The 16120-nt window shown below is 42.5% G+C and overlaps 1 protein-coding gene across 1 annotated transcript in view; it reads right to left on the bottom strand.

Annotated features, from left to right (window-relative positions):
* LOC128687774 (trypsin) overlaps positions 1-16120 on the bottom strand; it is a 54242-nt gene that overhangs the window by 35139 nt on the left and 2983 nt on the right. The window contains exon 2 of the mRNA XM_070083641.1: positions 11450-11516. Within this exon, the coding sequence (XP_069939742.1) occupies positions 11450-11516 (67 nt within the window). The remainder of the gene's footprint in view (positions 1-11449; positions 11517-16120) is intronic.

The raw sequence follows: 16120 nt of genomic DNA, 5'->3' as shown, positions 1-16120 counted from the left end.
GGGCCTGACGTAAATGGTATACAGAGTCTTGAACGACTCCTTACTGAGGTATCGGAACGCTATCCGTAGGTTTGCCAGGCGCCCGTATGCTGCAGCAGTTATCTGATTGATGTGCGCCTCAGGAGATATGCTCGGTGTTATACTCACCCCCAGATCTTTTTCCTTGAGTGAGGTTTGCAGACTTTGGCCATCTAAACTATATTGTGTCTGCGGTCTTCTTTGCCCTTCCCCAATCTTCATGACTTTGCATTTGGCGGGGTTAAACTCAAGGAGCCAGTTGCTGGACCAGGCTTGTAGCCTGTCCAGGTCTCTTTGTAGTCCTGCCTGATCCTCATCCGATTTGATTCTTCTCATTAACTTCACATCGTCCACAAACAAGGACACTTCTGAGTCTATCCCTTCCGTTATGTCATTCACATATACCAAGAACAGCACAGGTCCTAGGACTGACCCCTGTGGAACCCCGCTTGTCACAGGCGCCCACTTTGACACCTCATCACGTACCATGACTCGTTGTTGCCTCCCTGTAAGGTATTCTCTTATCCATTGCAGTGCCTTTCCTGTTATGTGTGCCTGATCCACTAGCTTTTGCAGTAACCTCTTGTGAGGAACTGTGTCGAAGGCCTTCTTGCAGTCCAAAAAAATGCAGTCGATCCACCCCTCTCTCTCTTGTCTTACTTCTGTCACCTTGTCATAAAACTCTAATAGGTTTGTGACACAGGATTTTCCCTCCCTGAAACCATGCTGGTTGTCAATTATACACTTGTTTCTTTCCAGGTGCTCCGCCACTCTCCTCCTGATGATCTTCTCCATGACCTTGCATACTATACACGTTAGTGATACAGGTCTGTAGTTTAGTGCCTCATGTCTGTCTCCCTTTTTAAAAATTGGGACTACATTTGCCATCTTCCATACCTCGAGGAGTTGCCCAGTTTCAAATGATGTTTTGAAGATCTTTGTTAATGGTACACACAATGTATCTGCTCCCTCTTTAAGGACCCACAGAGAGATGTTGTCTAGTCCCACCGCCTTTGAGGTGTCAAGTTCGCATAGCAGCTTCTTCACCTCCTCCTTGGTTATATGTACCTCATCCAGCACTTGCTGGTGCACCCCACTGCTCTGATTTCCTGGAGTCCTATTGGTTTCCAATGTAAATACTTCTTTAAATCTTGTGTTGAGCTCCTGACATACCTCCCAGTCGCTTCTTGTGAATTCCCCATCACCCTTCCTCAGTCTGATTACCTGGTCCTTGACTGTTGTTTTCCTCCTGATGTGGCTGTACAACAGCTTCGGGTCAGTCTTGACTTTCGATGCTATGTCATTTTCGTATTGCCGCTGAGCCTCCCTTCTTATCTGTGCATATTTGTTTCTGGCTCTTCGGCTAATCTCTTTATTTTCCTGAGTTCTCTGTCTTCTGTACCTTTTCCATTCTCTAGTACACCTAGTTTTTGCCTCCCTACACCTTTGGGTGAACCAAGGACTCGTTCTGTTCTTCCCATTATTTCTGTTTCCCTTGGGAACAAACCTCTCCTCTGCCTCCTTGCATTTTGTTGCTACATAGTCCATCATTTCTTGTACTGGTTTTCCTGTCAGTTCCCTCTCCCACTGAATGTCTTGAAAGAAGTTCCTCAAGCCTGAGTAGTTCTCCCGTTTGTAGTTTGGTTTTTCCCACCCTATTCCTGCTGCTCTCTCCACTTGGAGCTCAACTATGTAGTCGAAGCACAGAACCACATGATCAGTAGCTCCCAGGGGCCTTTCATACATGATATCCTCGATGTCAGAACTACTGAAGGTGAATACAAGGTCCAGTCTTGCTGGTTCATCCTCTCCTCTCTCTCTGGTAGTGTCTCTAACATGTTGATGCATGAGGTTTTCCAGTACCACATCCATCATCTTGGCTCTCCATGTTTCGGGACCCCCATGGGGCTCCAGGTTTTCCCAGTCAATCTCCTTGTGATTGAAATCACCCATAACTAGTAACTTTGCTCCCCCCTTGTGTGCTCTCCTTGCCACCTCGGCTAGTGTGTCGACCATTGCTCTGTTGCTCTCATCGTATTCTTCTCTTGGCCTCCTGCAGTTCTGTGGTGGGTTGTACATTACTGCAATTATCACCTTATGTCCCTCAGACTGGATTATTTCTACTAAGTAGTCCCTTTCGCCAGTGCCATCCATTCCTTCCATTTTCTCAAATCCCCACTGGTTTTTAATGAGCAGTGCAACTCCTCCTCCCCCTCTCCTCCCTCTGTCTTTCCTGAGGATTTGATATCCGGATGATAAGATTGAATCTGTTATTATTCTGGTGAGTTTTGTTTCTGTGAGTGCTTTTATGTCTGGGGATGTCTCCTTGATTCTTTCGTGCCACTCCTCATACTTATTTGTTATTCCATCTGCATTTGTATACCACACCTTCAACTTCTTTTCTAAGATTGTGGTCTGGGAGGTGTATTGGGGTTGGGGAAGTGGGAGACCTGATAAGAAACTATGGGTGGTTGCTGTGGGGGTGGAGTTTGTAATGCAGTGGGTGGGGGCATTGGATGTGGCATGGGTGTTTTAGTTTAGAGTGTTTGGTTGCACTGGGGTTGACCTGGTTGGGAGGCTTCTATAGGAAGTTGTGAGGGAGGCTGTATTTGATCTTCCTGTGTCTGGGATCTCCTGTCTGTCTTCTCCATCCCCTCTTTCCTCCTTTCGCCTTTGTACCATCTCTCTCTGTTTCTGCCTTTCTGCTTGTGTTCTGTCGCGGTCGAGATACACCTTCCTGTATGCCGGCATGTCCCTTAATCATGCTTTCTCCTGCAGGATCCTGTTCCGAGTCGATTCTGCCTTGAAGGTCACTTTCACTGGCCGGGTTCTTTTTTTTACAAACCCCCCTATTCTCCGAAAATTTTCAGCTGGGTCATGTCGTCTTCTCCTATTGCTTTCATGATGCTTTCAATTGCTTTCTTTTCACCTTGTTTTCTTGCTTCATATGTTTCCCCTTCAACTTCCTGGAGCTCATACACAAAGACTGACCTCACCCTTTCATTCTCCCACTGCATATCCCTGTGTATCCCCTCATTCAATTTGATTTCTTCCATTGCAGCTTTCCTTTCTTCAGTTTCACTAGCTAATGTACTTGGGCTCAGTGGCCTGTCATTTTCCCTTCTCGGCTTTCCCTGGGCTCTGCTGTGGTCTGTTAGGGCCTCCACATATAGCTTAGCTCTTTCATTTACTACAGTCTCCACTGATTGAGCTTCTACATGCAGTTTTGCTCCTTCTTTCCCTACAGTCCCCTTATTTGTGACTGAGGTAGCAGTCTCTGTTGTCAATCCCAAAATGTTCTTTAGTTCTTTAGGCTGTTTCAGATTTTTCAGTTCCTCTTCTAAACTCTGTATCCTGGCCTCTGCTGCTTTGACTTGCACCTCCCACTTCCTGCTTTCCATGTCTATCCTCTCTTCCATTCTCATGCTAAGTTCTTCTAGTTTCTTTTCCCATTCATGTTCCCTTTTTGTTAGCTCTGCTGCCCAATCTTCCTTTGCAGTTTCCTCCTCCTGTCCCTTGGTTTTTCTTGTTGCTCTCTGGCAACCTATTTTTGTTTTATCCTGATTGCCTCAGAGTAGGAAACCTATGTAATTCTGTATGTTAGGTTAGTATTGTGTATGTCAGAGTGTGGGGGGGGGGAGGTAGAGGAGGAACTCTGGCTATGTGGGAGAGTGGGAAGGAGAGTGGAGCAAGTGGGTGAGTGGGAGAGGGAGAGGGGGAAGGAGGGAGAGGTGGGGAGGGGAGGGATCAGGTGAAGGAGTGAGATGTCGGTGGGGGAGGGGGGAGTGTATGTGTGAGTCTGGCAATGTGTGTATGTGTGTGTGTGTGTGTGTGTGTGTGTGTGTGTGTGTGTGTGTGTGTGTGTGTTGTGTGTGTTGTGTGTGTTGTGTGTGTTGTGTGTGTGTGTTGCATGTGTGTTGTGTGTGTGTTATGTGTATGTGTGTGGTGTGTGTGTGTTGCGTGTGTGTGTGTGTGTGTGTGTGTGTGTGTGTGTGTGTGTGTGTGTGTGTGTGTGTGTGTGTATGTGTGTGTGTGTGTGTGTGTGTATGTGTGTGTATGTGTGTGTGTGTGTATGTGTGTGTGTGTGTGTGTGTGTGTGTGTGTGTGTGTGTGTGTGTGTGTGTGTGTGTGTGTGTGTGTGTGTGTGTGTGTGTGGGTGTGTGTGGGTGTGTGTGGGTGTGTGTGGGTGTGTGTGGGTGTGTGTGGGTGTGTGTGGGTGTGTGTGGGTGTGTGTGGGTGTGTGTGGGTGTGTGTGGGTGTGTGTGGGTGTGTGGATGTGGGTGTATGGGTGTGCGTGTGCACACTAGGCTACGCTACTCTTTTGAAGATTATAAAAAATTTTTCACAATCAATTCCTTATTAATATACACTAATATATACTATATAATATTAATTGTGTACACTTGTGTTTGTGTGTACACTTGTGTTTGTGTGTGTGTGTGTGTTTACTAGCTTGTCGTTCTCTGAAAAAGAGGGGGGGGGGGGTTGTCACGTTAACACTATTTGTTATTGTTGTTGGTTCACCGGTACTCTCCCGGCCCAGATCTTCGCACACTACGCTACTTTACTTTTTGAAGATTATAGGATTATTTTTTCTCACTCAATTCCTTATTAATATATACTAATGTTTATTATAATAATAATTACGGGTGCACACGTGTGTTTATATGTACGTACTTGTTTACTAGCTTGTCGCTGTCAGGGGGGGTCACTAGGCTACACAACTCTTCTGGAGTTTACTTGGAGATATTTAGATAATTTACTAAACATTATCAGGGTTACCACTATCTATCTCCTGGTACAAAAAGATACAAAACATCCAGGCCATGGGAAAACCTGGGTAGCCACAGCCACTCAAGAGGGAGAGGTTTTTTAGTGCCAGGAAGGAAAAAAAACTGGCAGGAAATGGCAGAAATCGTACACCAAATCCAGTCATTCCTGGAGTGGAACCACAGTCGATGGCCTCCACTCCAAACCAACAGATACAGATACTAATGCCGGAAAAAAAATCCCCCCCCAGTACCAACAATACCACCAGTCCGATAACATTCTTCTTTGCAAATATACAGGGTCTAAAGCCAGCAATAAACAACAAAATACCTTTCATCCGTGGACTGCTTGCAGAGGCAAAGGCAATGTTCGCGGCTTTCACTGAGACCCACATAAAGGATCACTTGGACAACGAAATATGGATCCCAGGTTACAACCTATACAGATGTGACAGAGTGAACAGGCAAAAGGGGGGGGGTTGGCCTGTACATTGCAGAGTCACTTGTTTGCACAGAACTGCTTAATGCCTCAAATGACGTAGTGGAAGTTTTAGCAGTAAAGGTCGAGAACCAAAACCTAGTCATTGTGGTAGTCTACAAGCCTCCGGATGCAACATCCCAGCAATTCCAGGAACAGCTGTTAAAAATTGACCACTGTCTGGAAAATCTTCCAGCTCCTGCACCCAACATCTTGCTCCTGGGGGATTTCAACTTAAGGCACCTAAAATGGAGGAATATAGCAAATAATATTGTTGCAGTAATAACACCAGGAGGCAGCTCTGATGAAAACTCACACTCACACGAGCTTTTAAATCTCTGCACAAAATTCAATTTAAACCAGCAAATAATAGAGCCTACTAGACTGGAGAATACACTAGACCTCATCTTCACTAACAATGATGATCTGATAAGAAATGTCACCATATCAAAAACAATATACTCAGATCACAACATAATTGAGGTTCAGACATGTATGCGTGGAGCCCCAGACCGACAAAATGAGACTAGTCACGAGGGAGCATTCACCAAATTCAACTTCAATAACAAAAACATAAAGTGGGACCAAGTAAACCAAGTCCTAACCGATATAAGCTGGGAAGATATACTAAGCAACACAGACCCAAACTTATGCCTAGAACAGATTAACTCGGTGGCACTCGATGTATGCACAAGGCTTATTCCTCTAAGAAAAAGGAGGAGTAGATGTAAAATAGAAAGAGACAGGCGCTCCCTTTACAGGCGACGGAAAAGAATAACAGAGCGGCTAAAAGAGGTCAATATATCAGAAATGCGCAGGGAGACACTGGTCAGAGAAATAGCAAGCATCGAACTTAAGCTAAAAGAATCCTTTAGGAGTCAGGAATCGCGGGAAGAACTAAAAGCCATAAATGAAATCGAAAGAAACCCAAAGTATTTCTTCTCCTATGCCAAATCAAAATCGAGAACAACGTCCAGTATTGGGCCCCTACTTAAACAAGATGGGTCCTACACAGATGACAGCAAGGAAATGAGTGAGCTACTCAAGTCCCAATATGACTCAGTTTTTAGCAAGCCGCTAACCAGACTGAGAGTCGAAGATCAAAATGAATTTTTTATGAGAGAGCCACAAAATTTGATTAACACAAGCCTATCCGATGTTATCCTGACGCCAAATGACTTCGAACAGGCGATAAATGACATGCCCATGCACTCTGCCCCAGGGCCAGACTCATGGAACTCTGTGTTCATCAAGAACTGCAAGAAGCCCCTATCACGAGCCTTTTCCATCCTATGGAGAGGGAGCATGGACACGGGGGTCGTCCCTCAGTTACTAAAAACAACAGACATAGCCCCACTCCACAAAGGGGGCAGTAAAGCAACAGCAAAGAACTACAGACCAATAGCACTAACATCCCATATCATAAAAATCTTTGAAAGGGTCCTAAGAAGCAAGATCACCACCCATCTAGAAACCCATCAGTTACACAACCCAGGGCAACATGGGTTTAGAACAGGTCGCTCCTGTCTGTCTCAACTACTGGATCACTACGACAAGGTCCTAAATGCACTAGAAGACAAAAAGAATGCAGATGTAATATATACAGACTTTGCAAAAGCCTTCGACAAGTGTGACCATGGCGTAATAGCGCACAAAATGCGCGCTAAAGGAAGAACAGGAAAAGTTGGTCGATGGATCTATAATTTCCTCACTAACAGAACACAGAGAGTAGTCGTCAACAGAGTAAAGTCCGAGGCAGCTACGGTGAAAAGCTCTGTTCCACAAGGCACAGTACTAGCTCCCATCTTGTTCCTCATCCTCATATCCGACATAGACAAGGATGTCAGCCACAGCACCGTGTCTTCCTTTGCAGATGACACCCGAATCTGCATGACAGTGTCTTCCATTGCAGACACTGCAAGGCTCCAGGCGGACATCAACCAAATCTTTCAGTGGGCTGCAGAAAACAATATGACGTTCAACGATGAGAAATTTCAATTACTCAGATATGGTAAACATGAGGAAATTAAATCTTCATCAGAGTACAAAACAAATTCTGGCCACAAAATAGAGCGAAACACCAACGTCAAAGACCTGGGAGTGATTATGTCGGAGGATCTCACCTTCAAGGACCATAACATTGTATCAATCGCATCTGCTAGAAAAATGACAGGATGGATAATGAGAACCTTCAAAACTAGGGAGGCCAAGCCCATGATGACACTCTTCAGGTCACTTGTTCTATCTAGGCTGGAATATTGCTGCACTCTAACAGCACCTTTCAAGGCAGGTGAAATTGCCGACCTAGAAAATGTACAGAGAACTTTCACGGCGCGCATAACGGAGATAAAACACCTCAATTACTGGGAGCGCTTGAGGTTTCTAAACCTGTATTCCCTGGAATGCAGGAGGGAGAGATACATGATTATATACACCTGGAAAATCCTAGAGGGACTAGTACCGAACTTGCACACGAAAATCACTCACTACGAAAGCAAAAGACTTGGCAGACGATGCACCATCCCCCCAATGAAAAGCAGGGGTGTCACTAGCACGTTAAGAGACCATACAATAAGTGTCAGGGGACCGAGACTGTTCAACTGCCTCCCAGCACACATAAGGGGGATTACCAACAGACCCCTGGCAGTCTTCAAGCTGGCACTGGACAAGCACCTAAAGTCAGTTCCTGATCAGCCGGGCTGTGGCTCGTACGTTGGTTTGCGTGCAGCCAGCAGCAACAGCCTGGTTGATCAGGCGCTGATCCACCAGGAGGCCTGGTCACAGACCGGGCCGCGGGGGCGTTGACCCCCGAAACTCTCTCCAGGTAAACTCCAGGTACTGAAATAGGGAGAGAGTGATGGTATAGCATACAACCAGCAGGGCGAGACACTGAGACTTTAGACACTAACCAAAATTAACCACAAATAGGCAAGTGATGTCGTCTGCACAACAATGGAGGTTCCTGCTGGTGGCTGCTATCAACTCCTTCAATTTTGTAACTCCTTCAGGAACTTTATCATGCATTCAAGTTTTTATTTTCTTTTTCTTTTAAGACTTGGTATTCCCGCTTTTTTCTTTAGTATAGTATTATGGTCATAACAAGTCTGATGATGTTAGCTACCTTCACAACACCAACAGCTGGGGATTGACTAATTTTTTCTTACTTTCAGTATTTACTTAATCACTCTTTTATGACCTTATCACTACACTGCTGTTATAACCAACTAACATATGTATTTGTTAATATTTCAGATCACACCGTTAACCCAATTAACTGTTTGGATATTTTGTGTCAACACTGCACCAGCAGCCTGATCAGCTGACTGCTACCCTCCCTCACTCACCATTCATTCAAATTTAAATTGTAAAATTCTTGATCTTATCACATTATTCGCACTCTTGAAAGCTATTACACTCTTGTAGGTATGTTCACTGATTCACTCACGTACGATGACCGCTAATAATATCTTAGGACAGCCACTAGAACGCTAAATCCTGGGAGCACTATTTAGCGATACTGCTTCACGTGTGTGTGTGTGTGTGTGTGTGTGTGTGTGTGTGTGTGTGTGTGTGTGTGTGTGTGTGTGTGTGTGTGTGTGTGTGTGTGTGTGTGTGTGTGTGTGTGTGTGTGTTTGTGTGTGTGTGTGTTTGTGTGTACGTGCGCGAGCGCGCTTAGCAATTTGTGAACATCTGTGTAATTATTTACAAACAATATATCTCAAACCAAGAGAGAATGCAAACCAGTGCACCTAATATTCCATGCTAGCAGTCACGAACACAATGCTATGTACCTGACATTGCAGGTGTGGAGTGATGGTACATTGGTTCGAATCCTCTGATGGTCTGAGATAAATAGCTTATATACATATATATGTACATGCACACACATCTGAGAATCCACAATACTGCGATTGTAACAAGATGAAAGAAACTGAACTGTAAGGACTCAGACCATATGGAAAGGAACACTTTTCCTTAACTTATTAACTACGTGGCTATGGAAATAACATTAGGTTTTGCGTAACATTTGACAAGAATCTCACCTCAGCGGAACCAGGATCTGAGCCTATGCTAATGACATCTCAAGTTGTGTCAGATATATCACGGGATGTTAACCAAATCATCTTGACCATGATTCCTTAGAGTGATATGATGGTGTGACCCACAGCATGCTGGCCTCAAACCCGGGAATTTACACAGGAATAGGTTCATATAACCTTTTTAAGTTAGGTAACCATATGCTAAAATTTTACCATGGCTAAGATACATTGTTGTGCCCTTTCAAATCTACATGCATACAACCTTGAATATATATATATATATATATATATATATATATATATATATATATATATATATATATATATATATATATATATATATATATATATATATATATATATATATATATATATATAAAATGCAATATTTACAAAGCAACGTAGAGTTTACTAATGATACCTGTCTTACCATTGTTCTGATGTGGTGTAATGAAGGTTTCATGAACACTTGGTGAGAATTTTATTACTTGAGGACTTTTCTGTTGATGCTGCAAGTAATGTGACTTTTAAAATCTTTGTTTTTGATACTGAATATTTTTGCTTTACAGCTATTGTTGTTTGCTAACTAGTCTTGGTACTGTTACTGATGTTGATATTATGGTTGCTATTGTTTGAGATGCTGTTATTGCTCATTTCTGGCACCACTGTTTATGTTAAATGCTGTTGGCACTCTGATATTGATGCTGCTACAAGGCTCTTATGGTGACAACTGTCCTTGGTTTCAAAATACATTTTTTTTTCACAATGTGTATCATATTGACTTCACACACCTGCAGGAGCCATCCTGAATATGATTTCCATTTGGTCACGAAATCTAACATTATAAAAGAAATCGGTGAAAAATTTGTTTGCTTCGACATTTGTAACTACACATTTTGATCGCAAGGAAAGTGAAGCAATTATAAGTGTTTTAGTGATATACAAATTACTGTCTCAAGGAACGTGATGGAGATATCACGAGAGCTGGGAATTATTTAGCTTTCCTTGTGGCTAAATTACATATTATGGTATCACGTGGTCTATGATTTTGTGGATTGTATTTTTTATATTCTGTAATTCTGTTGCAGTATATATATATATATATATATATATATATATATATATATATATATATATATATATATATATATATATATATATATATATATATATATATATATATATATGAAGGCTTGGCCTCAGGCTCTTAAAACCAGTTACAGATAATTAGATAATTCAGTCAAGGTTTATATATTCTACATAACTGACATTTTGGTTTGATTCCTTTCATAAAACATAAACATAAATTTTCGTAAAGACACTTTAAATTTATTCATATATGCTACAATACTTAAACGTTTTGCCAAAGTTTACATACAGTACTTTAGATTTTGATGAGGCGTCACCAATCGAAAGTTAAATCAAAGTTTATTCTTGCGAGACATCAGCTGAGTGATCAATGAAATACAGGAAGAAACGATGGAGCTTTGAACATGATGTACAACTGGTCGTTTGTCTGAACCACTATTATATAGAGGTATTTATCATGGGATATAAACTTTCCATGTGTTTAAGCACTTTTGACATCTACATAGTTAGTATAGATAATATAACTTCCAAGTTATCATACTGCTTTAAGGTCCTTCAGCATGAAAAAAAAAAAGATATTTTATAGTTTCGTTACGAACAATATGAATATTCAATATTTACTTTCCAGTGAACCATTATAGAAATAATTTTTGCCTGGCGAGACTGTTTTAATTAATAAACAGCTAATTTATGCATTAATTGATGTTCATAGATTATTATATCACTATATCTACAGACTATTTATTGATCGTATAAGGAATTATCGCAAGTGGAGAAATAATCAAACCATAATAAAAGTCAATTAGTGCAATAAACAAGGATGATTATACTTTTTACTGTGCAAACAATAAAAAAAACCTAGTGAGTTAAGAAATAATCAAACCATAAAAAGATTACTGTGTAATATCTCAACCCAGAGAAATATTAAATCCTGAATTCTTTATTATATATATCAAGAATCATAATTCCTACGGTAAGCTAAATTTCAAAATTTCTTTTTAGGCATTATGAAGAAAATAAAATTATTGCAAACTAGGCTGGAAGTTGGTACTTACAACATGGACACCGTTGTGCTCTCTCCCCGGCTGACACGCTGAATAAATTGTTCCAAAAAATACCACCCTGTAAAGACATGTATTAATAGTTTTTTTAATTTAAGGAATGTTCGGAAAAAAGTATACAGATGCACTAATTGCAGAATGTATTATAGTATATACTAACTAATTTTACTCAGCCTTAGCAGGCATGTATGTTTGTGTCAGCACAGAAATTTAAAGTGAGGAAATATCCTTGAGAGTTATACCAAAGAAAATTCTGGTGAATATGCTTTGGAGACAACCGAATAAATGCAAGGAATTTCACTTCAATTTAGTGCCTAGTAAAGATATAATAATAATGAAATATAGGAAAGTTTTTCTCGACAGGGAATTTATCTGAAGAATTTCCACGTGATGGACCGAGATTAATGCCAGAACTCTAGTGGGAAGAAAGTCTCTAAATTATCTTCCCCCTCAAGGGAGGTTCCTTGACGCTGGTGAGGGGCTCTTGTTCTAGGGACTTGGATCTGTGCTCCAGTTCCGTGAATTATGCCTGAATGCCTTCCATCCCCCCCTCCCACACAGGCGCTGTATGATCCTACGGGTTTAGCGCTTCCCATGATTATAATAATAATCTAAATTATCTTTATTATATTAATGTGAAGCGCTAAACCTGTATGGGTGCACTGGAAGTTCGATCCTCCATCTGCTGAATGTGTGACCCTAAGTCGTACTCTACTGTCACAGAGAAGTTCACAACGCCTTTGCTGCTGGGTCTACCCTTTTGGGTTTAGCCCCGGCCCTTTTTTTTCTGTAGCCTTTTCCTCTTCCCCACTTATTCTTTACCTATCCTCACTTTCCCTTCACCCCCTGTGGGTCCTTACCTGTGAGTTCTTCTAGTTCTAGAGTGGTTCTCAGTGTAAGCATCAGACCAACTGTTTGAATGTAAAGTGTTGACAGCGACGTATTTTTTTTTATTCGCCGGTACTCTCCCGGCCCGGGTCTTTTCCAAGTAGTGGTGACCCGGCCTTGGCTCCTATCTGGGGAGTATCTCGAGACCTAAGTTTCCCATGGGAGGAGGTACAAGTACCCCCTCATCTTTGGGACCAAGTGTCCCCAGGCCTAGCCACAGTCCCCACCCTCACGGGGCTCGTAGGGAGAAGCTAGGGCTCTGGTCTGCCATCTGCCCCGCCCCAAAGGGGCTCGTGGGGATGGCAGTCTTATGAGCTGCAGGTGGTAGCAAGCTCAGCTAGCGACGTATTTTTTTTTTTTTTATTCGCGGGTACTCTCTCGGCCCTGGTCTTTTCCAAGAGTGGTAACCCTGCCTTGGCTCCGTCTGGGGAGTATCTATTCAGTGGTCTGCTGCAACACTCATTAATTATATCATTTATAGAATTCTTTTAGAAACATGATAAAGCCATATAAAACGTATCATGAACATTTTCACACTATTGAGTATCTGTGTGGAAAATTAAATGTTCCTACAATTAGTAGTGTGTATGTGAAGTGTTAAATTAATGTAATGTAAATATAAAGCATTAATGGTAGTCACAAACCACCAATTAATTACTTGTGAGGAAGTGAGGGCTTCCAACTGAGTGTGGGGTATATGTTGTGTAGATGGCAGGAGACACCAGTGATGGTGACACAGGTGTGGAAGGTTGACTGCTGGTCTCGGCTCTCTCCTTGACCCAAGGGAAGAGGTCAAAAAAAAAAAATGAAAAACTGAATCGAGTAAGACCCGGGTAGACGTCTTAAGTGGGAGTGTTGGCTCTCTCAAGGAACTGGGAAATAGGGTGAATCTTCCAGTGAAATCAACCAAGGTGTAACAGAAGCTGTATCGTCAGAAATTGATGAAGTTCACACCAAACGTAATGTCCGCCTCCCAGAGTATTAATTCTCACTATAATTATGCTAATTTGTATTGGCTAATATAAATTGCGTACCGAAAGGGAGACGTTAGGATATGACTACAAATCTTAATTTGGTGAAATATGTAAATCTCCTTTATAATTGTTAATGTAATTTATTTGTTTATATAAAAAATCACCCAAACAAATTACTCAGTTTAAGTAATTGATATTTCCGAATATACAGCCCACCCATGTGTCACTGTTACTCGCATAATTTTTTTTCACATAATTTTAAGAAGTATATACTGTAATAATACCTGGAGGTCCAGATGTATTAGACGTGATGACCTGAGAAGGTGGGCACGAAGGTGGGATATTATTGTGACCTGGTGACCTTAAAGTCCCACTTGACTCTGAGCTGCATCAGTATCATTAACGTCAAACTGATGTACCAGAGTTTCTTCACAATTATGGCGGTGAAATAATTCGGGACATAGGCTGTAAAATTTACCCGCATAATTTCTAAATGTTTCTTCAGCATTGTTACGTTTTCATGTATTTATCTGTTGGGGTTCTGTGAGAATTTTAAATGACAGATACCCACTGTTTTAATGCTTTAACTTTAAGGGTAATGCTTTTAAATGCCAAGCGCTGTATATATTTAGCGCTTCTTTTTGATTATAATAATAATTTTAAATGCCAAACTTTAAAGCGTTTGTATAATATACCAAAATATTATATCTTAAAATGACATACATTTGAAAAGTTATGCCATATTTTTAATTTAAGATTACCCAGAATATCAAGTGAAATCAGAGTAATGGTGTTGATAAGTTTGCTGTACATCTTTTTTTTTTTGGGGGGGGGGGGAACCAAAATTTTTTTTTAAAATTGGCCAGTCATGAAATACAATGTACCAGCACAAAGCGAACCATCGTTTTATGAAGATACACAACCGTTGGAACCTTGAGGGTGAACCAACGACACATTCGCTAATGATCACATGAAAAAGAAAGGACCGAAAAAAATAAAACAAAGATAATCACTATAGGTATCCGCAGTGAATGTTATGGCTGTAGGAACAGTGCTGATGTAGGTGTAGGAACAGTGCTGATGTAAGTGTAGGAACAGTGCTGATGTAAGTGTAGGAACAGTGCTGATGTAAGTGTAGGAACAGTGCTGATGTAAGTGTAGGAACAGTGCTGATGTAAGTGTAGGAACAGTGCTGATGTAAGTGTAGGAACAGTGCTGATGTAAGTGTAGGAACAGTGCTGATGTAAGTGTAGGAACAGTGCTGATGTAAGTGTAGGAACAGTGTTGATGTAAGTGTAGGAACAGTGCTGATGTAAGTGTAGGAACAGTGCTGATGTAAGTGTAGGAACAGTGCTGATGTAAGTGTAGGAACAGTGCTGATGTAAGTGTAGGAACAGTGCTGATGTAAGTGTAGGAACAGTGCTGATGTAAGTGTAGGAACAGTGCTGATGTAAGTGTAGGAACAGTGCTGATGTAAGTGTAGGAACAGTGCTGATGTAAGTGTAGGAACAGTGCTGATGTAAGTGTAGGAACAGTGCTGATGTAAGTGTAGGAACAGTGTTGATGTAAGTGTAGGAACATTGTTGATGTAAGTGTAGGAACAGTGTTGATGTAAGTGTCAAGGAGAGAGAGTCTCGCTGTAAAACGTATCGAGTTATGACGAATAGGAGTGAGTTTTACGGGTGTGGGAGTGGGTTGTACAGGTGTAGGAGTGGGCTGTACAGGTGTAGGAGTTGGTTGTACAAGTGTAGGAGTGGATTGTACAGGTGTGGGAGTGGGTTGTACAGATGTAGGAGTGGGTTGTACAGGTGTGGGAGTGGGTTGTACAGGTGTAGGAGTGGGTTGTACAGGTGTAGGAGTGGGTTGTACAGGTGTGGGAGTGGGTTGTACAGGTGTAGGAGTGGGTTGTACAGGTGTAGGAGTGGGTTGTACAGGTGTGGGAGTGGGTTGTACAGGTGTAGGAGTGGGTTGTACAGGTGTAGGAGTGGGTTGTACAGGTGTGGGAGTGAGTTGTACAGGTGTGGGAGTGGGTTGTACAGGTGTGGGAGTGGGTTGTACAGGTGTGGGAGTGGGTTGTACAGGTGTGGGAGTGGGTTGTACAGGTGTGGGAGTGGGTTGTACAGGTGTGGGAATGGGTTGTACAGGTGTGGGAGTGGGTTGTACAGGTGTGGGAGTGGGTTGTACAGGTGTAGGAGTGGGTTTTGCAGGTGTCGGAGTGGGTTGTACAGGTGTGGGAGTGGGTGGTACAGGTGTGGGAGTGGGTTGTACAGGTGTTGGAGTGGGTTGTACAGGTGTGGGAATGGGTTGTACAGGTGTGAGAGTGGGTTGTACAGGTGTGGGAATGGGTTGTGCAGGTGTGGGAGTGGGTTGTACAGGTGTAGGAATGGGTTGTACAGGTGTAGGAGTGGGTTGTGCAGGTGTAGGAGTGGGTTGTACAGGTGTGGGAGTGTGTTGTACAGGTGTGGGAGTGGGTTGTACAGGTGTAGGAGTGGGTTGTACAGGTGTGGGAGTGGGTTGTACAGGTGTAAGAGTGGGTTGTACAGGTGTAGGAGTGGGTTGTACAGGTGTGGGAGTGGGTTGTACAGGTGTAAGAGTGGGTTGTACAGGTGTGGGAGTGGGTTGTACAGGTGTGGGAGTGGGTTGTACAGGTGTAGGAGTGGGTTGTACAGGTGTGGGAGTGGGTTGTACAGGTGTGGGAGTGGGTTGTACAGGTGTGGGAGTGGGTTGTACAGGCGTGGGAGTGGGTTGTACAGCTGAGGGAATGGGTTGTACAGGTGTGGGAGTGGGTTGTACAGGTGTAGGA

The sequence above is a fragment of the Cherax quadricarinatus genome, chromosome 10 (assembly GCF_038502225.1).
Source record: "Cherax quadricarinatus isolate ZL_2023a chromosome 10, ASM3850222v1, whole genome shotgun sequence".
Taxonomy (NCBI): domain Eukaryota; kingdom Metazoa; phylum Arthropoda; class Malacostraca; order Decapoda; family Parastacidae; genus Cherax; species Cherax quadricarinatus.
Note: the sequence above shows the minus strand (reverse complement) of the source record. Positions and strands in the feature narration are given on the sequence as shown.